The 27,749-nt window shown below is 32.2% G+C and overlaps 1 protein-coding gene across 2 annotated transcripts in view; it reads left to right on the forward strand.

Annotated features, from left to right (window-relative positions):
* Positions 1 to 27,609, forward strand: part of LOC148602176 (ventricular zone-expressed PH domain-containing protein homolog 1-like) — a 30,273-nt gene extending 2,664 nt beyond the window's left edge. For both annotated transcript variants that reach the window (XM_088554797.1, XM_088554796.1), the window contains exons 3-15: positions 1,280 to 1,424; positions 3,120 to 3,294; positions 4,414 to 4,577; positions 5,461 to 5,670; positions 6,764 to 6,978; positions 12,820 to 12,996; positions 13,328 to 13,451; positions 14,431 to 14,548; positions 16,316 to 16,455; positions 17,862 to 17,993; positions 19,376 to 19,525; positions 20,898 to 21,002; positions 22,171 to 27,609. In XM_088554797.1, coding sequence (XP_088410923.1) covers positions 1,280 to 1,424; positions 3,120 to 3,294; positions 4,414 to 4,577; positions 5,461 to 5,670; positions 6,764 to 6,978; positions 12,820 to 12,996; positions 13,328 to 13,451; positions 14,431 to 14,548; positions 16,316 to 16,455; positions 17,862 to 17,993; positions 19,376 to 19,525; positions 20,898 to 21,002; positions 22,171 to 22,473 — 2,158 coding nt within the window. In that variant the 3' untranslated portion in view covers positions 22,474 to 27,609. The remainder of the gene's footprint in view (positions 1 to 1,279; positions 1,425 to 3,119; positions 3,295 to 4,413; positions 4,578 to 5,460; positions 5,671 to 6,763; positions 6,979 to 12,819; positions 12,997 to 13,327; positions 13,452 to 14,430; positions 14,549 to 16,315; positions 16,456 to 17,861; positions 17,994 to 19,375; positions 19,526 to 20,897; positions 21,003 to 22,170) is intronic.
* Positions 27,610 to 27,749: the final 140 nt, after the last annotated feature.

Below are 27,749 nucleotides of genomic sequence, written 5' to 3' on the forward strand. Positions count from 1 at the left end.
ATTAAAAATTCAAACAATCACTTCCTTTTTGCATACATGAAATACTGAATTTCCAACAGAACAGTTTTGAGCAATTAATGTTTTAGAGTATCTACATATACAATTATTGGACATTATTGACACTCCATTTCCTTAAGAATAAAACAGGTACATTTTGTAACTTTCAAAAACAAAAACCAATTGTATAATAAGTCTTTGTGATTGTTATTTGTGTTGTGGTATTTGACACTGCAGGGATGATTTTTTTCACTTTTTCTGGATTTACTGGACAGGAGAAACTCTATCACAATATGTGTTACAGAAATTGTTTGACAAATTTCTTTTGTCTATATTAGGTCAAATAAAATTAATTGGTAGATTTTCATCCCCTCCTGCTTCTAACAAATTGACAAAAAAAAAAAAAAAAAAATTGAGGTTGGAATTTCAAAATCAGGTCTTTTTTCGCATCAGTTTCTAGATGAATTAATTGACAGGTGTGTGTCAATTTTAGCTGATATGCAGCCACCTGTGACTTTGATTTACCTATAACTGATTAGTTGCTTGCATAATTGAATTAACGGTACATGTGCAGCCCCATTGCCTATACGAATTAATTGAAGTAACTTGGAGAATCTTCATACATTTATTTAGAAAAAAGATTGACCATTTTCCCGCCGATCTTTCAGAGGTAACGAAAGCACATGGAACTGAAACTTTGAATCAGTCGTACATGTAGTTTGTAATTATTAATTTGTCGATTGAATCATTTTAACACAGAAGTGAACAGACCATTTAAATCAATATATTGACAAAATGTGTTCGCGATTTTCTTTTATAAATAATCAACAATTTGTTCATCACTCAGAAGTTTTCGGCTGTTTGCCTATGTGATGAAAAAGTCAGAGAGATAAGATGTTTTGTTTACATATTGGAACGTCCACGTGTGGTCAAAACCAAACACATTCACTCGCTCTGATATTTTGTAAAAGACAGAATATGTGATGAAATAACACACTTTCCAATATTTATCTTAAAATAACTACATACAAAGTTTATTTTCGATCTGAGCATGTAAAAAGACTGACAAAACGTCAGCTGAAGTTTGATAAAATGTCTGGCATGGGCTGTCAAAATTTCCGGACCTTTGCAACCGCCCCATATTTTTTGTGAAAGTGGGATGTGAATCTATCATGTAAGTCTACTTGACCTAATAACATGAATTAAAATATACATTTTACAAGGATTCTTGCTTATGATTGTGTGTATCAACATATTGCTGAAATTTACCTGTATTTTGTAGGGAGACTGATTCCATTGAAACACATTCCAAGTCACTTGTGTTGTTGTTGGAAGTTTGTCAGAAGTATGACCTTAATCCAACCTCTCCAGACAAAGATCCTCCTCATGCTAAGATAGCATCAGACATTATGAGCTGTATTTTTATGGTATGTTTGAATCAATACAAAATATTATTGACTAATGTTCAAATATTAGCCTAAATATGCTCAAAACTGCCAACACAATACTAAATACAAAAGTGTGCCAATATGGGATGTCTAATATAGCTTTCACCTGCACAATATGTCATATTGGCCTGGTTAAAATCCATAATGGCCTTGGCCAGTATGACGCTAGGCCAACATGACGTATTTGACTTGTTAGTCAATACACGTATAATTGTCTAAGGTTTTCCATATTGGCTGAGTTGTTGGTGCTCGACTAGCTATATTGGACTTTGGCTATGCCTTGGATAAATAACTAACCCTAATGGAAAACCTTACACAATAATACTATAATACTATAGTCCTCACACACCTGCTGCCATCTCCAAACCTCCTCAGTGGTCCCATGGAAGTAACAATTCAGGGGTAAAACTTGGCATTTTTGAGCCACGTAGCCCAGATTACATTTCTGTTAATTATTCTCTATTTATATTTACTGAATTCTACCAAAAAGTTTGGTAGCCAGCTCAAAATCTGGTTTTCATGGGATACTTGGTTACTCCTAATATTTCCCCATAAGCATGGTCGAGTATGGTATTTAGTGTGAAGCCCTTCAAGGGAGGGAAGTTCTATCCTCAGCGAAGCTACATGTAAACCAAACATTTTAAACTTGGGAGTTACTTGTTGTCCATCAAGCACATTTTATCTAAGGAACAGTAATGACATTTTGGCTTGAAGTTACAGACTGGTACAAACAAGGGTCTGTTTGATTGATCAGATGTTATTGATACTGTATAGTGGGTAATTTTGGAGGTTTGTCTAAAAACACCAAATTATATTCTGCAAAACATTTACTTTTGTCTCATTAGTACATGTGCGCCACTTACATGTATCATCTGCCAAATTTTTTGTATACCCTTTTGCTTCAAAGTTCCTAAATTTATTTTACAACTGCTAAATAACCTGCCATACATGTATGGTTTATCAACCAATGAACATTTAGGACATAAATCAATAGACCAAACTATCATCTTTCTCAAAGTAATGCAGTACATGTACCTCTTATCATTGTTATATTGAAAATCCTGAAATTTCTGTGGCAGTTTTATTTTCCAAAATGAAAATTGTCACGAGGATGGATAATATAGCTCCTTATTTTTCATGTGTGGAAAATAAGAATAATTTTGAAAAAAATACATTTATCATGATGATTTTTCTTACTCTGTTGTGGGTAACTTTAACTGTGTGTACCGGTACTTTTTCAGCAATTTTTTCTTGCCAATACTAATTACTATTTTTTTTTAAAATAATGTAATGTTTTGTTGAAGTGTCAGTCTCTGTAAGAATCAGGCAGTTGGTGAAACATGATATGAAAAACCTACCATTTTGAAAGTTTGATTTTAAACCATCAGAATCAAGGGTAAAAGAGGAGATTTTCCTTATCACTTTGTGAAATTGAGTTAGAACCATTGAAATGCACCAAAATTGATAATTTTAAGGCATATAACTGAGTCAAAAACCTGAATTTTCAAACATGATTCTATTGAAAAATTTCTGAGAAAATCCAGTGATGCAGAGATTAGGCATCCTTGAGTGAAATTATATTGTGAGATCGGCAGGGTTTTAACATGCATGTTTCTGATTTTTCCCATTTTGCCTGATTCTTACAAAAACTTACGAATTTTTTTTTTTTTGTAGCACTACAGTAAGACCAAGGTGATGTCTCTAGCTATTCCAGTGGTAGTGAATTTTCTCCGTTTTAACAATAAGGAACTGACAAGGAATGTTTCCAGTTATCTTTCCCTGGCAGCACTTGACAATGCTGATACTCTGGCTAAATATGTAGATCTGATAATAAGTACTATACTAAGAGGTGAGTTATCTCCACTGTGTTAATGGTTATGGTAAGCCATGAGTATTTCACTGAACAACCCTATTGAGCATTTAGCAGAAAAGATATGGGAAAGACTATAACACACTTCTCAATGGTTTCTATTATGTGCTATTCTCTGAAAGAATCAGGAGAATTGTGGTGTCATGGTGACACAAGTACAATCTATAAAGAAAGATAGCTGATGCTGTAAAATTTTCATCTTTTTATTTCTAAGTTACTACATTTCTTTCAAGAGAATAACACGTGGCACACAATGTCAAATTTTCAATACATTTTTTTTTTCAAACACCACTAAGTTATCAGTATTTGGCCAATCAGATAACAGAATTGTGAAAAGGTGACATGCATTTCCATAGAAGAATGTCCTTAAGGTCAAACGGTAAAAAAGCGAAACTATACCGAGTGTGTTGAAAAAAAACACCACACAACTCTTTTTGTTATTTGGAATGCGGAAATGGCGATAATTTCTTTTTTAAGTGTGAGTGATTTGTGGAATGAGTTATATGAGTGCATTGCAATTTCATCATCAAAGGAAAAATAACTTATTTTCTCCTACCATTCCTTTGTAACTTTAAACTTGCTTCTCTGCATCCTCTGACACTTCTAAGACATATAAGACATACAAACTGTCAATTTGTTCTCAATACACCATGAATATGTGCCCCATTGTCAAGTTGGTGTGATTTTTCTGAGTATGATTCTTACAAGTTCTAGCACTTAATTTCTAATTTCTATTTTTATAAATCAGTCTTTTGATGAACCCATTATGGTATAATGTAGGGATCTATCTTAAATCATGTTCCTAAGACTTAGTGACAATCCAGTTTGATAATCAATGGGTCAAAAGAAAATAATGATTGCTTACCACAGATTTTAATGAGTAATTTCTGATTTTTTGGAGATAATTTTCAGTTTTAATGGGGATTTGGACACATGTCCTGTCCAAAATCATCCCTTTCTACGATATCGTAAAGTAACTGAAAATGCTTTACTGGATCTAAAAAAAATGTTGAAATGATTGTCCTTATTGTTTCCTAGATCAAAGGCCTAGGGTGGTAAAACTTCATGTTTTCAGTTTTCTCTTTCGTACATTGACAGGGAACTATTTCCTTAGTACAGTACTGCCACAAATTTACTCTCAGAACAGGAAACCAGTCATCGATAATGTTGACAAACTTGCCAATATAATCAGTGAGTGTGATGTGTCAGAAAGGGCAAGCTTGCTTCAAGTTTTTGGCATGATATCAAAGAATGAACCAAAGGTATATTGTATGTAGAAAAGGGCATGTTTGATTCAAGTAATTTGTATAATGCTAAAATACTCTTCAACAAATGTAGATATTTGACAGCAAATTCAAACAGTGAAATAGTTTTATACCAATAAACATTGCTTTGTTGATATTGTCATGATGCTATTCTGTCTGCCTGTGTCTTTCTCAAGTAAAAGTATTTCTGGAAAATTGTAAAAAAACAAAAAGGTTTCACATAAGTTTAAGCTATACATGTAAGTTGAACATAAAAAGTGCAAAATCCCAATTAAATGTAATACAGTGTAGTTTTGTTGAAATATGGCCATGATAAAAAAGATTCTAGATTCACATCCAACTTTTCTGAAAAATTTGGTTGGGATGTGGAATTTTATTTTTTCATTTTTTCTACAGTATCTGTCACTCATGCTGGAAATCTAGTGTTGTTGTTATCAATCTCTATTTGTGCTTGGTGATAGATTTTACCAGGTTGAATGTATAGAAACAGCTCTATCAACGTATAGGTGTCTCTAGTGCTACAACTGTACTTGTTTTCATCAATTAGCAAACATTTTCTTTGAAATAGCAGCAAAAAACTATGCTTTACAAACCAGAACTAAGTAACGACTGTTATAAAATATTCTGGGTGGGCCTGAAAAATTGGGACAGGTGAGGATGAGAATTAGGATTTTTTTTTTATTATTGTGTATAGCTATGTGTTTTTTATTTCATGTTTATGACTTAAGAACTTTATAACATCAATTTGAAGTAGAATGTTTAAAGTATAAGTATTCAGATTTTTAAAATTTATATGTATGACATTTTCATCCTGGTGGGTTTGTTGCCTCTTTGACCTATTCTTGTTATAAAGGTGTCATTGCTTTCTGATTATTTCCAGATTTTGGAGCCTCACATACAGGAGTTCTGTAAATATCTGTCTTCAAGTACTTTGACAGCTTTAGTTCTCATAATATTTGTTGACATGGCAACATCAAACCCCAGAGCCTTTGTGAGTTACCTCCCTTCCCTAAAAGATTTAGCAGAGCAACAACCAATGTATTTTGTTCAAATGGTACAAATAGTTGGAGCAGTTGGAAATATTGATAAGGTATGTGGAAAGATTTTGATCATAAAGATTTTTTAGTCCCCATCCAGCAAGTTAATTGACAGGCTCTTAAGGAAGAGACCTAAGGTAAGGGACACAACTCTTACAAATTGTTCAAACGTTTGTATTCAGCATTTTACATTAATCTCATGTAAGCATCAAAGTAACTTGGACTGATTTCATTCTGTTTCTTATGAGAGCTCGATAGGCTTTGGTGAAATTGAATATGATACAAACATATCACTGATTTCAAGAGTTATGTCCCACCATACACTAGGTCTACCTCTTTAAGGTATTCACTGCATTCATTCTGTCTGTTAGTCTGAGAAATGAGTTTTCCAAATTTCTTATCATGATACTTTACTGATCATATATTAATTTTGATCCAGTCTGTGTTTTTTTGCAGAGTTAAGGCCCATATTAACTCTTAGTACTTCAAGCAGGTTTTATACACACATGTAACAAAAATGTTTCACACATTTTGGATATTACCTTACCACCCAGAACAACCATATGTTATCAATATTGTATATTAGAAAGTAGGTCATACAAAAAATGGGTGTTGTTACTATTAATTTCTTGTCACTATTGTACTTACATTTTTGCCATGGAATGCAGCTGTAAAATGAGTTTTTGCCTATAAGGGATGCTTCTATTTGTACTAGAAACATTTGACTTTGTTGATAATTAACCGCTTTGTTGTTATATAGCTGGTGTCTATGTGAGGATTTCTGATGTGGATCTGTATTTATAGTTCAAAGAATTACATCCTAACTGAATACGTCACTTTCGAAATATGTCACTTCCGACAGAAAGATTTTGGGTCAATCATGTTAAAATGGAGGATCTACATATTTAGGATGTCGCTGACACTCCATTCCCTTTTATTTTTTTTTTTATTAAAGACATTACTTAGAATGTAATGTTACATGCCTACTTGACATTAGATATTCTGATGACAACAGGATATCAAACCATACCAAAAATAAATTCAGGGTACAGTGATTACACATGTATGTATGACAGACTTGTCTGAAAAATAAGCAACATGTATTGTCAACTGGTGGTAATAATTATGTTTTGTTTTTATTGACAGGACAATGCCAAGAAAAGTATGGACTATTTTGTATCATGTTTAAGCATGAAGGATCAGACAGCCTTGGCTGTCATTCTGCAAGAAATTAAAGCTCTTTGTATAAACAACCACGACCTGCTTGAGGAGAATATTGTAGAGATTAGTAAACTCTCGCAGAGTGGATCTAGTACTGTACGTCTGTTGGTACAACAGCTTAAAGAGGATCTGAAAAAATAGTAAGAAGAGACAATCACGCTAATTCATATATCTTTTGTATACCAGTATACCAGTATACATACATATATATATATATATTTTAAAACCTGTCTAAACCAAACCCTGAGTTGACCAATAACCTGTGTAAACCAGACTTTGTTTGAAGTCATGAGATTGAATGACTTATGAACCTGGATGAAACTAACATTGAACAAATTTTATCACTATTTTGTTAAAATCCCTTTGATCTTGCTATTCAATAACATTCATTCTCATGCCAGTCAAGTGAGAATTAAAATTATCTTATACCTGCACAACATACATGACGTCACATAGCACTCCGCCGAAAAATAGTCCTGAAAGGAAACCTTGCAGCATTTATAAAACTTAAATATTTAGGTCAGGAAGACTGAAAATGATAGAAAACTAATACCTTATACTTCAGCAAAACAGCAATAAACAGATTATTTAACATTTTTTCAACTCCCTCTCATTGAAAAAATATTAAATAATCAAATTATACAGTCCAAAATAAATTTTGTTTAGACAGGTTTCACAGTATATGCTTTGTCTTAAGGATGTTTGCTGGTCATGTTCAGCCATTTTTGTCTGATTTTCGGACTCCTCTGATTTTATCCATTTCATTGCATGAATTTTTTTTGCCCAGTGCCCCCACTTCTGCTTTTTCATAATTTCATTAAATGCTTCTTAAATTGTTATTGGGGAAGGTTTTATAAAATCCTTGTTATTTCTGAAGTAGTTTTAATAGATATAACCTACTTAGACGAAACCTATGGAAAATCTAGAAAGTCCTTTTCCCATCAAAATTTCAAATGCTCATACCTCCAAAGCAAGCACATTTGCCATTCTATTTTTTCTTTTTATAGGGTTCTTGCATAAAAGATCTTCAAAGATTTTACAACCCTCTGAAATCCTTGTTGTTCTTATATAGACCAGCCAACATCCTATCAAGAGTTACTTATATGCCAAGAAAAAATATTGCTCAAGGGGTACCAATTTCCTTGGTTGTAATGGTTCATATCAACTGAAATTTGATTTCAATCAAAATTTTTAATTTCTGTCCCTTATGAAAACCATTAATTTTATGTATGTACATGACTATAAATTTAAATTTCTGATGAATACTGGAAAGCTAAAAGTTAAGATCATTTTATTCATGTTTTGAATTTGAAGTTTTTATACAACTGCCAAACAATTTATGGTTTTAGACTGATTGATACTACCATCTGTGTCATTGTTGTCGTTCATAGACACTTGGTTTTCATGCAGTAACCTGAATATTAGATGGTTGATATTTATAAAATTTTATGGCTAGGTTCCAAATTACAAAAGGAATATTGGTATAGATTTTGGGGGTTATGGCCCCAATCATTACAGAATTGTAGGGCAAAAAGGGGTAAAAAACAAGCATTTCATGGAATTTAACTACATAACTCCAGTAAAAGCATAGGAATGTGTCCAATATAATTTTATAACATTCTATACCACAATGGTTACAGTAGACTGGTTTTGATTTTAGGGGTTAAGACTTATCATTTTATAAATGAGGGCCAAAAAAAGGATTTTCCTTATGTCCAGATAATATTTATCTTGAATAGAAATGTTCTATTTGAAGTTGTATAACAAGGTGCTATACCACCTATGGAAGGTTTGGATTGATTTGAGGGGTTGTGACTTGAGCCAAGTAAGAAGAAGGGGTCACTGAGGGGCCAGAAACAAGTTTTTTTTTTTCTGGTTCCTGGATAATAATGTCAGCAAAAGGGATTGAATTGCTGTGAATTTGTACCAAAAGGAAGGTTAGGATTGATTTTAGAGGACACTGTATCAAGTTTACATGGTGTGTACATACTTGAACCCAACTGTTCAGGGTTCATTGTCTGGGGTTGTATCAAGCAGTGCATTTTATTGCCCTATCATTTCCATTTACATACAATATATTGGTTAATAAACATTTGAAATGTTGTTTCTTGGTATCACTTATGCTGAAGTGAGATTGTATAAAGTCCCTTCTAATGTCCTTTGACATGTTCAATGAGTATTTGATTCTTTATTTGGTAGTTCATAAGACCTTGAAAGATAATTATCTCAGAATAAAAAAGTTAGGTTCTATAAGACTAAGTGACTCAAATATGATTTCTTCCACTATTTCAAATACAGGATTTGGCTGTTACAATTCCTGTTTTAACCCCAATATTTTACTTCTGATTTTGCCAATTTGGGCTTTGTTTGTTGACCTTGTAAAATCAGAAACAGCACTGGCTGTACAATAAATAGTTCAAAATACTAATGGCAACATCAGCAGAAATAGTCTAAAGCAATGCTGATTTATTTTGGGCCATCATGATTAATATCATAGGAATTCAGTATTTGAATAAGGATGCTTTTACATCAAACTTCATGAATTTACAGCATTTATCTAAATTTGAAAGAGGAAAAAAACTTGATTATTTTTTGTCATACATGTACATGTAATTCCCCCTAAGGTATTCATGTTCTATGGTTACATTCTGAAGAAAAGTGTGATAATGTACTCTGTGTATGTTATTTTTTATTTTCAACAATTATGTAATTTTGATACTCTTTTATATACTTTTTTACACTTTAATTTTTCTAATAAAGCAAATAAAATATGTTTGTTTTTTATGTTTTTGTTGCCATAGAAACCTTAAACATGTAAAAGTCTAAAGTTTTGCTAAATTGTTGCACTTTTCTTCTATTCACAGACACTTAGAGCTAGTCTCCTTGACCTTCAGGGTTTAAAAATTCAACTTACCCAAATTGAAAACAGTGTGTCCTTTGTTAATGCATGTTGAAAAATACATAGCATTTTGTTGTCTTTCGGGGAAGTGTAATTTAACTTCTACTCGTCCAAATGGTATTTCTACTTTGGCAATATGACAGCCTTTAATAATGTCAGACCATGACCCTGCAACCCAATATGGCAGCCTTTAATAATGTCAGACCATGACCCTGCAACCCAATATGGCAGCCTTTAATAATGTCAGACCATGACCTTGCATCCCAATATGACAGCCTTTAATAATGTCAGACCACGACCCTGCACCCCTTCCATTTTTTTATTTGTATCCAACATATCCATATTCAAATGGAAATGACAAGAAGAGTGTTGCATGGTAAGAGGAAATGGGAGCATGGGGCATGTATAGTTCCTTCCACTACTTCATTTGTACTCAAAATTCATTTATTTTTTTTGGTTTCAAATCATTTTCATTGACAATAGTATTTGTTGGGAATGTGAAGCCTTTTAGGAGTATATCATTATTTTTTTCTATTCAGTGAAACCTGTCTTAACTGTACCCTGATTGAAAAATCTGAAGACCTGTTTAAACCAAACACATTTAAAGGAGGTAGACCTAGGGTATGGGACATAACTCATGAAATCAATGATATGTTTGTATCATATTCAATTTAACCGAAGCCTATCAAGCTTACATTTGAAACAGAATGAAATCAGTCCGATTTACTTTAATGCTTACATGAGATTGGTGTAAAATGTTGAATACAAACGTTCCAATGATTTGTAAGAGTTGTGTCCCTTACCTTAGGTCTACATCCTTTAAAAATGTATGTTGATCCTTTATAAACCAAACACCTGTCTAAACTGAACTAATTTTAAATTCCAAAGGAGTTTGGTTTTGACAGGTTTCACTGTGTTTATGAATATGTTGATGTGTGATATACTCATTCATCGGTAATTTGTGACAATTTCCTATGATGTACACATCTCTAGAATATATCTGTTTTGTTATTTTATGGTTGAACAGGCATAAAAACTGTTGAAATTAGAATTTATGAAAGGATAAATGATTTGAACAGAATATTTTGTCTAGATAAATGTGGATAGTTGAAGCCATAAAGTTCTTGTGTTTCCAAATTTATAATAATCACTTAATATGAAACTAAATGTTATGGTTATTGCTTCTTTGAAAGGAAGATATAAACAATTTAAAAATGGGGAGTGATGGTCTGAACTAATTCTATAAAAAAGAAATTAATTTCATTTTAATTTTAATATTAGCCTCAAAATCTTTAGGAGAATAGAATTGCAGTGTCGTAATATACCATCACAATATTCAAAGAGTGCAGTGTATTAAACTGACCTGTAATTGGACTTCCCAAATTTCACATTATAGAACTTTATATTACATGTACATGTATAATGAAATACAATTTTTAATCCCCCACTTGAAAAGTTGGAAGTATATAGTGACCATTTTGTTTGTCTGTTCTTCTGTCTCCTGTTCTAATCAGTAACTCCTCTGAAACAGCTGAATGGAATTTGATCAAACTTCCACAGATTCTTTACTACATGATGCCATTGTGCACTTCCAGTTTTGTTTTTCCATCTGAAGGACTTTTTTGGGGTTTCCCGATGTGTCATTTATAGACGCAATTCGCCTGAAATCGTTAAATGGAATTTTATGAAATTATTGCAGATTCTTTATTACATGATGCCATTGTGCACCTCCCATTTGTTTTTCCATCTGAATGACTTGTGGGGTTTCCTGATGCAAAAAAATGGACTGTCATTTGTAGACCAAGTGGGGATCCTTCTCTAATCAACAACTCCTCAGAAATCACAGCATGACTGAACTTTTCAATGCTCCTTGTTATATGATGCCATTGTGCACCTCCTATTTTGTTTTCCCACCTAAATGCTTAAATGTGGTATTCTGGTTTCTGGAGATGGAAGCAGGGGTATCACCCAGTGATCTCTGCTCTTAGTTTTTTTATTCTTTAAGTGACAGTATTTAAAGCCAAATTTTGTCTCAATAAACAAATCTTATTAAATAATGCCCACAGACATTTTGGTTTTCTTGGGGTGGATGGAGCTATATTTTTTTCATATTTCTTTTTCACTTCAAATTTTTTTATTAAAAAATCATGATCGGTATTTTTGGCCATAAAAAAAAAACAAATACATTGTACAAGCATCTGAGGTGAAAAAGTGGGGAAAAAATCCCATTGTATTGATTTGATTTTCCAAGCCAATTTTGTGTATTACTCATACAGAAAGAAATCTTACACAAAAAGTGGATGAACTGGCCTGTATGGTAAATCCCTCCCACAAGAAAATCATACCATGCAAATACCATGCAAAACCACCATGAACAAATTTCATTACAAAAAAAAGATAGCATTTTCCAATAGCACTATTATGACTATAGCCATTTTTGATTACTCTATGATCTTTAGATACAGTAAAACCTGTCTGGACCAAACCCTGAATAAAGCAAAATTTGGTTGAATCAAACCGGTAATAAAACAAACATCTGTATGAACCAAACCCTGAATAAAGCAAAAATCTGTCTAAATCAGACACTTTTTAAAGTCCTTTCATGTCAGATTAAATGTACCGGTATTTTGAACCTTGGTAAACTGAACACCTGTTTAAACCAGTCAAATTCTGAAGTTAAAATGGGGTTTGGTTTTTATAAGTTTTATTGTACCCCAGTATTAAAATAAAAGATTTGTTGGTGTGTAGATAATGGCTTTGCCATTGGATTATATTGATATAAATTCTGACTGACTTGATTTTAAGAATGTGCCATCATGATAAAAGAAATATTTTGCATGAATTAAGCAAATAAGTTTTTCAACACATGTCCATGTAAAAGTCACTTGGAAGAAGCTTCATATGAAATAGATAAAAATTTGAATTTTTACATGAAAATTTTAAGTGAGAGTCATATTAATTTCATATTAAAAACTCACATGAATAACATATAATCTGAAAGAAATGCAATTTTTTTTTGGCAGTGGTTTTACATTGGTAAAAAAGCCAACATTTTATTTACATACTGTGTCATTCATTTTAGCTCATCACCACCTCCAGGAAAGGAGACCAGATCGGTATCCAGTCAGACTGAAGGTCAGGTGACTGTAATAACTGTTGGGAATCCCCCAACTTACCCAGGTACAGGAGTAGCAGTTAGACACAATGCAATATCTCAAAGTACTATCTCAAGCCAACAAAGCATTCCTAAATCAATTAGGTAGGGTGAAAATGAGGTCAATCAAGTAGAGTTAAAATGATTTCAATCAAGTAGGGAAATGAAATCAATCAAGTAGGGTTGAAAATAAATCAATCAGGTAAGGAATGAAATCAATCAATCAGGTAGGGAATGAAATCAGTCGTGTAGGGAAATGAGACCAATATAAACTTCAGTAGGAGAAAAAAAAGAAACTCTCTTTAAAAATTGTTTATTGATTTTGTTTGGCCTTAAGGATGTTTTTATATCGTATAATTCAAAGATTCTTTCATGTTCATCATTTTAGTTTGGATTTTATCATGGCTATCACTTTGAACTTCATTCAAATTTCCAGAAACAGTTCTACAAACACTAGGTTTGAGAGACCGGTGAGTCCAGCCCCTACACTGCTGTCTGATGGTTGGTCACTTGGAAGTTTATTGACAGTTGGAAGTACTCAGACTGGGCCACCACTTCCTGTGAGTAGAAAAGCAGCTTAAATATAGACACCAGTTATTTAGAATAGTTTCACTTCAGGATCAGAGTCCATGTTTTTTTAGCTGAGCTGGAAAGGTTCCAGTGAGCTTAAGCCATCAATTTGCATCCGTCATCCTTAAACATTTCACATTTTGCTCAACAACATGAAAATCCCATGACCAATTTTAACTTTGCAGAAGATCCACTGCTTGATTAAACAAGATGCCCATGAAAGGCCATTTAAACTTTAAATTATCAAATGATATGACCACATAATTTCAAGTTCTCTAGATGAGCCATTCAGGCTTTCTAGAGCCTCTGGTATTAACTTTTTTAATGCGTATATGCATCCATTTAAGGAATGTTTCCAATTTTTTAACAGGTTATATGAAATAACCTGGTTTCATAAACAGTGAAACATTTTATAAATGGTGTGAATTGGACCAAACCTGGTTACAAAATTAGCAACATTCCTTAAATATAATGCCTAATGTGTGACTGACCAAATATTTAGAATTGATTGGTAATCAAAACGTTATTTTGTTAGGGATTACGTGGACCAATCATTAATGACATCATAGCACTTTTTTTTGAATTTTGATTGGAACAAAATAAATTGTCCTATTAAATTAACTTGGAGCTTAAAATAATAAATCAACATTTTGTTTTTCATTGAAAAGTTTAATAAAAGGATCATCCATTATTTTACATAACAAAACTGTGATCAGATCAGTCACCGGTCTTTGGTTATCGATCCATCAACGACCACTCAATCATTGGTCATTGATCCATCAAATAGTTAGGGACTGTAGCTCAAAGAGAACTAACATGTCAGAAATCTTGTTACGAATCAAATTAAATTATTATCACATAATAGATCTGTTAGCTTAAATTAAGAAAAAAAAATGCACAAACCAGGCACAGCGGTGTAGAATGCACCCAAAACAACAGCGGAAAAATATACTTTGTGTACTGTTTCAGGCTGAGCCAGTAAGAGATGGAATCCAGCATTTCTGTGAGAAACACATGGCTTCAATCAGAAACTTTATTTGTCAGTTTTCTGCCCGAATTCCCATTCCAGCTAAATGTGGTATTATAAGTAAGTTTACACTCATCATTTTCCTTATGGAAGTTATTTGTTTTTAAGCCCACTTTTCATTTATAGATTTTTGAAGATGTGACGACTTTATTTGCTACACTGCTCCATCAGATCAAATTGATACAGGGAAGATATATAAACATATAGAAAGGTCTGAAAAATTCCCAGCGATGTTAGAACTGTCAAATTTGCAATGCAAATTGTGACATGCATCATTAATTTGATCCTCTATCCTACAAATTAACATCTAAATGAACTGTCCCGTACCACCATACATCGTGTACTAAGTTACAGCCCTAGATTAATCCTACGAGGAGGAATGACCCGGCCAGCGAAAGCTATATTTTATATAGCCTAGCTGGCTGAGTGGTCTAGGGGGCTGGACTTAGTGCAGGCGGTGTTGCCATAGATGTCACAGCAGTACAAGTTCAAGTCCCACGGAGGGAACGACCAAAAATTTGCATGGCAAATTTGACAGTTCTAACATCGTTGGGAATTTTTCAGACCTTTCTATATATATATAGATATTACTTTATAAGTGGAATATCATTTTTTTTAAAGTCTTGAAAGTGATTATTGCCTAGGCCTGAATTTTTCAAATATATTCTATCTTTATTTGGTTGCTCTCCAAGTAGTAATCTGTTTCCATTATCTTTGAAATGGGTTCTTTGCAGCTAAACAAATCATGCTGATATCCATGTATTAAGACTCATTACATGGTAAGGCCTGTCAAGTATAGTCTACGGACAAAATAAATAAAATCAGTGTTGAATGGCAACTTTTGTTATCATTTGAATATTCATATTTAAGAATGCAAGCCATTTTACCAAGTTTTTTTTTCATAATGGGCATAACCCACCAATACATACCAACCTGGTTTGCAGTCTCTTTGGGGAAAGGGAGAGTAGAGAACATTTTTTATAGAAACTTAAACTATTTCCACTTCTGTAAGTCCCTAAATGGTTTTAAGTGTAAGTGTTAATAGGAATCAGGCAACAAGGGAAAAATCAGAAACATGCATGTCTAAACCCCAACAATCTGACAATAAAATATCACTCAAGGATGCTTTCTTTATTTGAAAAAGGCCATTATTTGATCTCTGCATCATTGGATTTGCTCAGAATTTTTTCAATAGAATCTTGAAAAAAGGAGGTTTTTGCCAGAGATATCTGCCCTTGAAATGTTCATTTTCAGTACACTTCAATGAAATTGTAACTCAGTGGTCCAGCATGATATAGAAAATCTTGTCTTTTTTTCTTGATTCTGATTGTGCAAATTATTACACTATAAAATGATTGTTTTTTTTTTTTATACCATGTATCACCTTCTGCCTGATTCATACAGGGACTGACACTCAAATATGTTATTTAAAAGTATCTTAGTACTTAATACAGCTCAAATAAATCAAATATTTGAATTTGAAGTCTACTGCTTTCCACTGCTCCAATGTGACAGTAAACCAGTCTGTTGGGTTGAAAAGTTACTTCCCTTTGCTTTGAATAAATAAAAATACAAAAAAGAATTATTGATGAAATTGAATATATAGATCAAAGTAACATATTTGCATATATTTGTGTATCAATTTTTCGCCTTTTTTAACAAAAATTACGGGTATTAGTGCTATATGATGTTAAAGGCCATTTTATTGGTACTGTCTTTCACAACTTTCTTTCCACTGTGACAATAGTGAAAATTAGTATGGTACACTGCGAAATAAATACAGAATGTAAAATTGTGCAGATAATTGAGACTAGTTTTTCATTGCAGATGGAAGACACCGTCAGTATGTCAGATTGTTCTTTCTGTGTGGAGACCAGAAGGAAAAATGTCTCTATGGCAACAGTTATTTTACCTTAGATACTAAATTTCCCAAAACGTGGATACATTTAATGTTTCTCGCTATACAGGTATGAGGGTTACCAGTTAACTAGTGAAAATAGGTTTTTGTATCATTCAGTAATTCGTTATCTATTATATAACTTATGAAAGATTAAAAAGGTTTTTATGCAGGTCCTAATAGAAAATCTAAGTTTTCTTCCATGAGAAATTCTGTCTTTTTCAAGAATGGAGTGAGTGAAAAAAAATGAGAATTTCTCTCATGGATTAAAAAAATGCCATAGCTCCTTGTGGGATAATGTTCTATGTAAGATTGATTCATGTAAATAGATCTGCCACTGGTCACCTTCCATAGAACTCTGTCATTACTAGAACAATGATTTAATTTGCAGTCTTCAAAGTTCATGTCTTTTCTCCTTTTATGTTTAATTTTCTTTATTTTGTATTGAATAAATTGTGCACTATATACAAATTACCAGTCCATTTATAATTTAGTAAAGTATATAACTTTTTGAAGTTTTGAGAGTATTTGACTGTTCTTTTAGTCTTCTGTTTGTCCACATTACTTGTACCCTCAACTGTTTTAGGAGGTAGACCTAGTGTAAGGGACTTAACTCTTAAAATCAGTGATATGCTTGTATAATATTCAATTTCACCAAAGCCTATTAAGCTTTCATTTGAAAAAGAATGAAATCAATCCAAGTTATTTTGATGCTTAGAACAGATCGATGTAAAATGCTTTACACAAACTTTCCAATGATTTGTAAGAGTTATGTCCCTTACCCTAGGTCTACCTCCTGAAGGGATCCTATGTTCATGTGCATAAAGGAATGTAATTATTTGTGAAATGCTTGTAAGGGTGGATAGTCTTACTTAAGGATTAAGTATCTATCTTTATAAAAATCAGACGGGAGGTGATTTATACTTGTCAAAAACCCACCAAATTCAGATTTATTTCTTGTTCAGAACCGGCTATATACCACATAACCAGTCTTAGTGTTTCATTTGGGTGTTGAGCTTTTGAGATAAAATTTATATAGATTGTACATGAAATTAGCACTTTGCAAGAGTTATTGTTCTTGATTTGGTTTGATTTGGTTGATTATAGTGGGAGGTTAAAGAGTATTTTCCTTAAAAGTACAGATCTAAATACAGAAATGACTATTGTCACATAAATATATAGCAAACGTAGACCAACAAAGCACTGTTTGTTCAGTGGGTTTAGTACACTATGAATCACCTTACCATAGGCAGTGTCTGAATTTTATATGGATCGGTACTTAAACATTCAAAATGTTCATTAGCATAACTCTTAGAGCACAACATGGTTGCTTTCATGTGCTGATGCAAAGATTCTTAATGGATTCATATATAGGTCCTGGTACAAAGACAAAAAATTTTTTTGTTAGCGGTACATTCACAAATAATAAATTTGTTGGGTACAGGTACATCAACAAAAAATTTTATTGTTTTTCAGGCCCAGTCAACTTCTGCTTTGAGCCAGAATGACCCAAACATTAGTTCCCTGAGAGCTTGCTTGGAAGTAATCTCAGAGAAAGGACAAAACAGCTTTGTAACCATAGTAACTTCATCATTCCCATCAGCCAAGGTAAAAATGGAGTGTGAATTTTAGAGGGATACCAGTTACCTCTGAATCATATATTTGTTTATCTTAGGAACTGATATTAGGAGTTCCTTTAAGAATTTTCCTTGAAAGTATAAAGCATTTACTTTCTTTAAAGTTATGTCCTTTTTTTCGCCATTTTTACATTCTGGTTTATTATTTGTATGTCAATTGTCAAATTCTAGGTATTGCGTTATTCTTCATGGGGAACTTATTATACCCCCACTTGCAAAATGATAGGGATGTCTGTCCGTTTTTTTTTCTTTTTTTTTCCATAGGAAGCACCCATCTTTATCCATTTTTCCTCCTATACCACTGAATAGAATTGAACGAATCTTTCACAGAATCTTTATAACATGTCCCCATTGTGCACAACCTGTTTTAGATTTTGATACAATAAATTTGGGGGTTTCACAAAGCAAAAAATGTGTTTGTCTTTTGTGAATATTGGGACATGGGAATACCCTTTTCTTATCAATTACTCCTTCTCTACCACTGAATGGAATTGAATGCAACTTTTACAGAATCTTTATTACATGTTCTAGTTGTGGACTTCTTACTTTAGATTTTGATCACACTCAATTTGGGGGCTTCACAAAGCAAAAAGTGACTTTGTCTTTTGTTAATATGGGGACATGGTGTACCCATCTCTTATCAATCACTCCTTCTATACCACTGAATAGAATTGGATGATACTTTTACAGAATCTTTATTATATAGTCCCATTGTGCACCACCTCCAATTGTAGTTTTTTATCCAAATCAATATGGAGGTCAAAAGGTGCATGTTATCAAATGAGGGAGTGAAGTATCAAGTTTGGAAGTATTGCGCACAGTTTTTTGTCGCAACGCAACTACTCAGAAACAGCTAACGGAATTTGATTAAATTTTGTAGGATTGTTTGTCACCATATGTAGTTGATTATACTTAACTGCTATTTTGATTTGACAATTTTTATGGTAGTTATGGGACTTCGTTCATTTTGCACATTCTTTTTTTGTGGATTTTTTTCGTTGTATGAAGAATTCTTAACCTAACTTGATTTGATTCATTAAGATACATTAACCTTGAATCGCCACATTTACTTATGAAAGCACATATGTTTTGAATCTGCTATTTATAGAAGTGTCAAACATTTGTAATTCAACTCTTTTTACAGTGGCAGGGGACATATGGCTATGCGTAGCATTCTTGATTTAGTTTGTTAAACTTTAAAAATAATTTGAAACCATTGCTTTAGATACTAAAATATCGTAATGCTAACATTAGGTATTCACTAATAAAATAGCAAATTCTTGCACTGTTTGAAAATTAACATGAAGTCATACAAATAAATAGTAAACAACAACCATTACTTTATTGCTACAGGACCAAGATCTGCTACTGCAGGAACTGAATCGTCTCCGTTTCTTCGATGTTTTTGAGTTTAATGCTGTGAAGAAACAATGGGCATGTTTTGTATGCAATCATCCAGAAAAGATGGGAGACCTACTCCAGAATGGTGTTCCTGTTATGGCTGTGAGTCATCAGAATTATGAATATATTATATCCCCACTCATTAGAATGGGGGCTATATTGCAATCATTTTGTCCATCAGTGTAATGGGGGCTATATTGCAATCTCTTTGTCCATCAGTGTAATGGGATCTATATTGCAATCATTTTGTCCATCAGTGTAATGGGATCTATATTGCAATCACTTTGTCCATCAGTGTAATGGGGGCTATATTGCAATCACTTTGTCCATCAGTGTAATGGGGGCTATATTGCAATCATTTTGTCCATCAGTGTAATGGGGGCTATATTGCAATCATTTTGTCCATCAGTGTAATGGGATCTATATTGCAATATCTTTGTCCATCAGTGTAATGGGATCTATATTGCAATCAGTTTGTTCATCAGTGTAATGGGGGCTATATTGCAATCTCTTTGTCCATCAGTGTAATGGGATCTATATTGCAATCATTTTGTCCATCAGTGTAATGGGATCTATATTGCAATCACTTTGTCCATCAGTGTAATGGGGGCTATATTGCAATCATTTTGTCCATCAGTGTAATGGGGGCTATATTGCAATCATTTTGTCCATCAGTGTAATGGGGGCTATATTGTAATCATTTTGTCCATCAGTGTAATGGGATCTATATTGCAATCTCTTTGTCCATCAGTGTAATGGGATCTATATTGCAATCATTTTGTTCATCAGTGTAATGGGATCTATATTGCAATCATTTTGTCCATCAGTGTAATGGGGGCTATATTGCAATCATTTTGTCCATCAGTGTGCCATTACACGTTTCTTTAACGGATTTCTCAATTTCTATTGGAGGGCATGCTTAAATGTTTAATGTATTACATTTGCATGATGACTTGCACTGTGCCTTCCCTTTTTTAGATTCCTCACCAATCTATATCCTGTAAATCCTATGACTAAGTCATTGTTTATGTGATGCACAATGGAAATTTGTATAACAGATTTCTCAGCTTCTAATGTCTAGATATTTGGTATATTACTTTTGCATGATTACTTGTACCATACCTCTGCTTTTCAGGCAATAATACACTACCATTAAAAGACTATACTGTAAAAGTATTTATTTTCATCATGTACTAATTTTCGCCTTTTTCATGGTGGACAGAAAATAGCAAAAAAATAGTACCTTCAAAATTAACACTATTAAACATTTTTAGAAATGACCAAAATCATGAATATGTTCACTTGATAGAATCTGCGAAAATTAATACATTTACAGTATTCCAAGATTTCTTAATACATTTTCAGATGGAAGTAATAACTTATTCAGTCTCAGTGGCTGTTGAATGAGTCATAATTTTTGTTTTGTTTTTATTTTTTCCTCATAATATAATTTTGTATGATTTGTTTTTTAAAGGGCCAGTTAAAAGAGAAGAAAGGAAAGTGGAAGTTTTTAAAGAGATGGAAAACAAGATATTTCACCTTGTCTGGTGCACACATGACATATAATAAAAGTGACCATGTAAGATTCTTACAATTTTTTGCTACTTGATAATATGAAATTTAGAATAATAGCCATTTTAAACCTCCTTATGTAAGGGATACACAGTTTTTAGTGGATAGTACATTTTGGTAATTTCTAATCTAATTAAAATTAAACTTATCGATTGTCCCATTCATCACTACATGTAGGATCTAACAACACTCTTCTTTCTGTTCAGATGACCTTTTTAGAGTCCTCTGGCTTTTCCCTTTGAATAATGATGTCAACTAGAAAGGGTCATCTATAAATTTAGAGTCTTATTTGAGAAATTTTCCTAATATTTTTGTTCTTTATTCAGGGCTTTTGATAGCTAAACCTACTAAGACAAAACCCATGGAAAATCCAGAGAAATCCTTTTCTTGCCAAATTTTCAAATATTTACATATTCCAAAAATCAGCACACTGACCCATCATCTTTTCTATTCCTATTGTTTTTAACATGAAAGGTCTTAAAAGATTTCATAACCCTATGAAATTCTTGCTATTTTTTTTAACAAAGCAGCGAACATCCTTAACTCTTGTACAGTGATTTGTGTACATATGAGTAGCATATTATATCTAAGTGTCAGTCTCTATAAGCATCAGGCAATGGGTGAAACATGGTATGCAAAAACCTACAGTTTTGAGTGTTTAATTAGACTATTTGCACCATCAGAATTGCGGAAAACAGACGAGATTTTCCATACCATTTTGTTAAATTGAGTTATAATTTCATTAAAAGGCACTGAAAATGAACATTTAAGGGCTGATAACTCTGTAAAAACCTCATTTTCTAACAGTCTGTTGTAAAAATTTCTGAGTAAATCCTGTGATACAGAGAGCAAATGATGGTCTTTTCAAATATTTAAAGCATCATTGAATAAAATTGTATCGTCTGATCTGCATGTTTTTGATTTTTCAAATTTTGCCTGATTCTTACCAAAACTTACACTTAAATTCAAGAGAATTTAAAAATTCAAAAACTTCAAAAAATAACAATAATGGATTTGTTCAATATGTCAGAGACAACAACCCCACAAGGATGAAATACATGCAATTTTAGTAAGAATGTTGTACTCCTTTCTGTTTTTATATGACCATGATATTTTTTTTCATAGTCTATGTTTTAGAGTGATATGGCTTACCCTAGATGTTTATTCTATTTCAGAGGAAGGAGACACTACCAGTCAGTAAAATACAGAGTGTTAAAGCAGTGAGAAAAGGTATTCGAGACATTCCAAAAGCATTTGAAATCTTCACGGGTGACGAGACTTACACCTTCAAAGCCAAGGGACAACAAAATATAGAACAATGGGTTCAGTGTTTACATATTGCTGTTGCACAAGTACAGAATAAGGGAGATGAGGAAAAAGGGGGGAAAATGGTTCCAATGCCAAGTCATGTGAACCCCCTTAACCAAGAAAATGTTGTGATTGAAAGACCGAGATCTGTTATGGATACAAAATTATAGCAATGAACATTTAGTTCCATATCAGTAATGAAAAAAAAAGAAAATTCAGTAAACTGGATTTTTAGAATTTCTGCTACCAATCTATTTTCTTATGGCAAAAAAAATGCAGAAATAAAACTGACTTGAAATTTTACGGTTTTCAGTAAGCATTGAATACTAATTAAACACATAATTTCAGGTTTTACAATTTCAGTCTGACATTGGTTTGTAACCTTTCGTGAGGGCTCATAGAAAATAACTTTTAAATGTTAACTAAATGATTGTTTATGGTTTAAGATGTTAATTGAGGACAAATATACTTAAAGGACCAAATTAACAGTAATTCATGAAATATTATAATTAACAGAGGTGGATCCAGACTTTTTGAAGAGGAGAGGTGCCATCTTGGGTTCCTTAGAAAAAGGGGTTGCTAGGGCATTATTTACCATTTTTTTGTCAATTTTACACTTGAAAATGACAAATTTTCAAATAAAAAGGAGGATGCCAACACCCTGAAATCCTCTGCACCCTCCCTCTGGATTGGCCACTGATTTATAAATTACAGTAATTAATTGTCCAAGTTGTAAAAACACTTGCAACTAGTACTGGCCTGTGATGGGATTTCTTAATGGGTTGCTTTTTTAAACATTTTTAAATATTTCAGAATCAATTTATGTTTGGATTTCTATACGTTTTGATCTAAATTAGTGAGATATTACAGAAGTTTTCTTGTAGTGTTTTTTTTTTTTAATTTTGATGTACGTTGTATTAACCAAACTAATTAGTGGACAGAAATATTTCTCCCTTAGTGTTTTTGTGATTATAGCATTTTATTATTGATATGGAACTAAACATATTTTGACTGGTTTTTTAGCATTATACAACTCTGTTGTTTTCTGACATTTAAAATCGCAATATTTCATAAACCGACTTCCTAAGTGAGTGATTTTTGTACATGATTTTTTATTTTCTACAGCTTGTATAAACTTTATGGTATTTTTTTCATTGGAGAGTATCAATGCTGCAACAGTTCTTTATCTATGCAGTATTGCTTTCGTACTTGTTCTTAGACATATAATGCAAAGGGGAGTAACTCAAACACCAGACAGACTGGTTGGCTGCCTCATGTAGCTAAGGAAGAACAGTCAATTATAATTGTTTTTGTCGAATATAACTACCTAAACTTTGGTAACATATAAATGAACTGAAAAAAAAATTACAACAACAGTAAGTTTAAATTGTTTTACTTTCCAAAGAGAAAACATTTCTTTATCTGCCTTACCTCAATGAGGCAATGCACCTGTTGTATGAGTTATGTCCCTTTGCATGAATTATATCTAAGATCAGTTAACTGGAAAAGGGCTACTGAAATAAAACTAGAAAGTAACATTAATTTACCTTCCTCCTCACTTTTCCCCTTCAATATTTTTTAAATATCAAACATTTATTTTATCCATTTTTACAGAAAATCTAATACGTCTAATGAAGAAGAATATCGTTTTTGCTGTAATGTCCATTTAGGTTGTAATATTTATGTTTAAGGCAATTTGAAGTTAACTATTTGGTTCTTAGGCCATTTTTACGAAAAACCAATGAAGGGACTATTTCTTTTTACTTTTAATTGACCGTAATAATGATGAGGGTACTTTTCATGTTTTACGTTGTTCATAACTAGAAAAAAAAAACAAATTGAGGGAATTACTGCTTGTCTTTATTTTATTGATAAGAAATAAAAATGAGGGATGGGGAATCCACAAAAGGCTGAGAACCAAAAAATTAACTGAATCGTCTGTGATATTTTAAATCTATTTGTTTTATGAATTAATAAATAGTTCAAAATATTTTGAAGTAAAGACATGGTTGTAATTCTGAACTTATTAGGCCAAAAAAATAATATGTGGGTTTCCTATTTCACCATAAAATTATTGTATAGGGATTTTTTTTACTTTTTTTGTCATGTGAGTCGTTCTGTTACTGGATTTTATTACTGTTGTTGTTAGGAACTTTCAGAGCTTACTTAAAGGTGTGTTTACACTTATTGAAGACCTTTTGGTGATCTCTGTTTACATACTTATTGAAGACCTTTTGGTGATCTCTAAGTATTTACTATTTTTTTTAATAAAAGTTCTACAATGGTGAATATGTAGCCTTCCACCTCATCAGTTCCTTCTCCTATTGAAAAGGAAAAAAAAACATTCTGACTTTAAGGTAGAACATACCTAAATTATACTTTTAGTAGAAAGAATTTCCTAATATTTTTCAAGAATGACCTTGAACTAGCATACTGTAAAATTAAAGGATAAAAAATATAGGTCACCAAATTTAATTTCGAGGTAGTTGAGCCTAAGTGTAGGTGGTTTTATATATAGATTCAGCTTATTTTCCTACCAATTATCTCCCCCTTGAAAGAAGGTTTAAGAAATTAATGTTTGTATTTTTACCATGTATATATTTGTGCCAAATCTTTTTGAAAAATTTATCATTTTTTTTTACCTTTTCTAGTACTATTTGCGCATATAGAATACATACTTCTGAATGAATATGCAAGATGACAGAAAAGAATGCTCTGTGTAATAGGTTTGATCAACCTGAAATTCTATGTTTTGTAAAATATCAGGATAAATTCTAGAGAATTACCACAAAATAAAATTTAGGATATACAATTTTTAACTGATAAAAATAGGGTGAATAGGGTAATAAGAAACACACATCTTTTCTAATTTTGCCTTAGTAGGGTAGTTTTTATTGTTCCAGAAAATGAGAAGAAAAAATGTTGGGTATTTGGCCTGATTTACCTTCTTTACTAGGCTTTGGTTGCAAAACATGCAGTTGAATGGTAACAATTGTATATGATTTTACCAGTCAAGTAATTATGTTATTTTCTGTTTTGTAAGTGATGGTATGAGACAAGCTGGCAAATCAATGAATATCAATTGTTGATAGAAAATAATTTCAGCTATAAAAAAAGAACAAATGAATTGTTTTAAAGTAGCAAAAATTTTTGTTATCAGTAGGGTATTTATTTATTCAATCTAAACATATCTACAAAACTTTCTTGAAGTACTTGTAAATATTTATCCTCAGATTTGTCTGTTGAACTCAGTAAATGTTATACCTCAGATTTAGATCAAATTTAGTAGGATTGTTTTGCACTACATGTACATGTAACTGATCATATCTGCATTATTTTATTCTGAATTTTTTCAGTTGTTTAACATCTTTTAATTAACATATAAATATGATACTGTATAATAAGTATTTTTGCTAGTACCAAATAGTCCTTTCTCATATTACCGACCTCTGTATAAAAAAAAACTAAGCAAAGGGAAGTAACTCTCCAATCTGACAGACTGGTTTAATGTCAGATTTGGGCAATAGACAGCAGTATACTTCAAATTCAAGTATTTGATTTATTGGCGCTGTGGTAAGTACTTGGTTACTTTTAAATAACTTGTTTCAAACTATTTAGCTACCATACTTACTAATGTGAAAAGAAAACTGTATATTGCTCCTCCTTAATGAGACTTCCTACCAAGGTGTTGTGTATTGGTGGGTTACATTCCTATAAAAAAAAACTTGCCGAGCTGGCTTGCATTCCTTAAATATGAAAAAGGACTATTCACAATTTGTTCTAAGATGAAGTACCTGTATATTACAATTTTTTAGTCTTTTATAATATATGACCACTTTATTTGTGCCATTCATATGATGGTATAGCACTGTCATCATTTTTCTCATTTGGTGTCCAGACAATTACTGGAGTATAAGTGTATGGATCTCAATGAAATTGTACTACAAAGTGCTGTGTCACAAAAGGAAGGCTGGGATAGATTTTAGGTGTTTTGCTTATGTTATTGATGTAAGAGGTGTGCATGCAAATATTGAAATTTCTATCATGGCCTGCATTCCAAAATGGTCACTGGTTGAAAATTTTGAAACTTTTTTTCTCAAATTCGAAAATAATCATAGAAATGTATAAACTGATTTTGGGTCCTGCTGTGACAGTGGAAAAATTTGGGTAACATTTGTGTTGGTGTCCAATGCAATTAATACTATTTTGTTTTGTCTTGCAATTATTTAAATGTTTGCTCTTATGAAGTGAAAATTTAGCTGGTTTTTTTTTAACTTACCATTGCTCTTGATACTAGTGAAGCTCTGGCTCAAAAACCAGGCAGAAAGTTATGAATAGTTGTTTATACATTTCTTAATCCCAGATGTTTTTTGATTGGAAATTCTTCATAGACACTGTATTCAAAAATATAAGTGCAAATGAGAGTTGGTCAATGGATATATAAACAATTATAATTTGGTTAAGTTCTTCTGCAGAAAAGTACAGGAATATTTTTTAACAAAATTTTAGAGTATCATCAGTCAAAAAATATTTTACATATACATGTATAGCAGATCCAATGAAATGAATATAAAGAGTTGTTTTTAGGATGCAAGAAATGTATTTAACAGTTTCATTAATTATTGTTAAGATATGATGAATCATCCTCTCCCTGGTTTTTAGACAGAACTAGACTTAAAAAACCTTTCAAAATAACATTTTATACAATATGGTAATGTTTGTTTTTACTGGAATAATATTATTGTATTCCACTTTTTGTAGCATAGCTACAATTTTTAACATGAGTTTTGTCATCCCCAATTTGTGCAATTTAAAGCATTGCATTGTGGTTCAGCTATACATGTTGATATGGAACTACATTTGTTCAACATTTTTTTAGCAATCGAAAACATGTATTATTTTATCTTTGTAGCTATGCTCCTCTTTGTCTTTCATTTTAAAATCACAGGGCCTAATCTAGACATTGATGACATGAAGAAGTTTTAGTAATTTTGTTAGAAAAATAACAATATTGACATTTTTGTCTATGTGATTTACTACAAAAACTTCTCCCTGTCAAAGACAAATGGGAGAAGTGAGCACAAACCAAGGAGAAGTTTTTGCTCATTTCTCCTTCTAGATTAGGCCCTGAATCATAACCTATTGTTGTGTTGTTTGTATCTTTGGGTGAGGAGTACCCCTATATCAAATATTTATATATTCTCAAGTTTACTTATACTTTTTATTTAATGTATAGATGTACACATTATATATTGGTGTTTTACCAGATTATCAGATGGCTTATCTAATAAAAGAAAATCAAATTATTACATTTTCAGCAATATTTTGTATTACCAAAACGATCTTTTTTGGACCTTCATCTAAAATTTGACAACAGTGGTCATCTCTGTACTAAGATTTATTATAAAAGAGAGGACTTCAGTTTTTAAAATATATCTTCATCTCG

This window comes from Perna viridis, chromosome 12 (genome assembly GCF_037379345.1).
Source record: "Perna viridis isolate PV_CMFRI_1.1 ecotype Kerala chromosome 12, ASM3737934v1, whole genome shotgun sequence".
NCBI classification, from domain to species: Eukaryota; Metazoa; Mollusca; class Bivalvia; order Mytilida; family Mytilidae; genus Perna; species Perna viridis.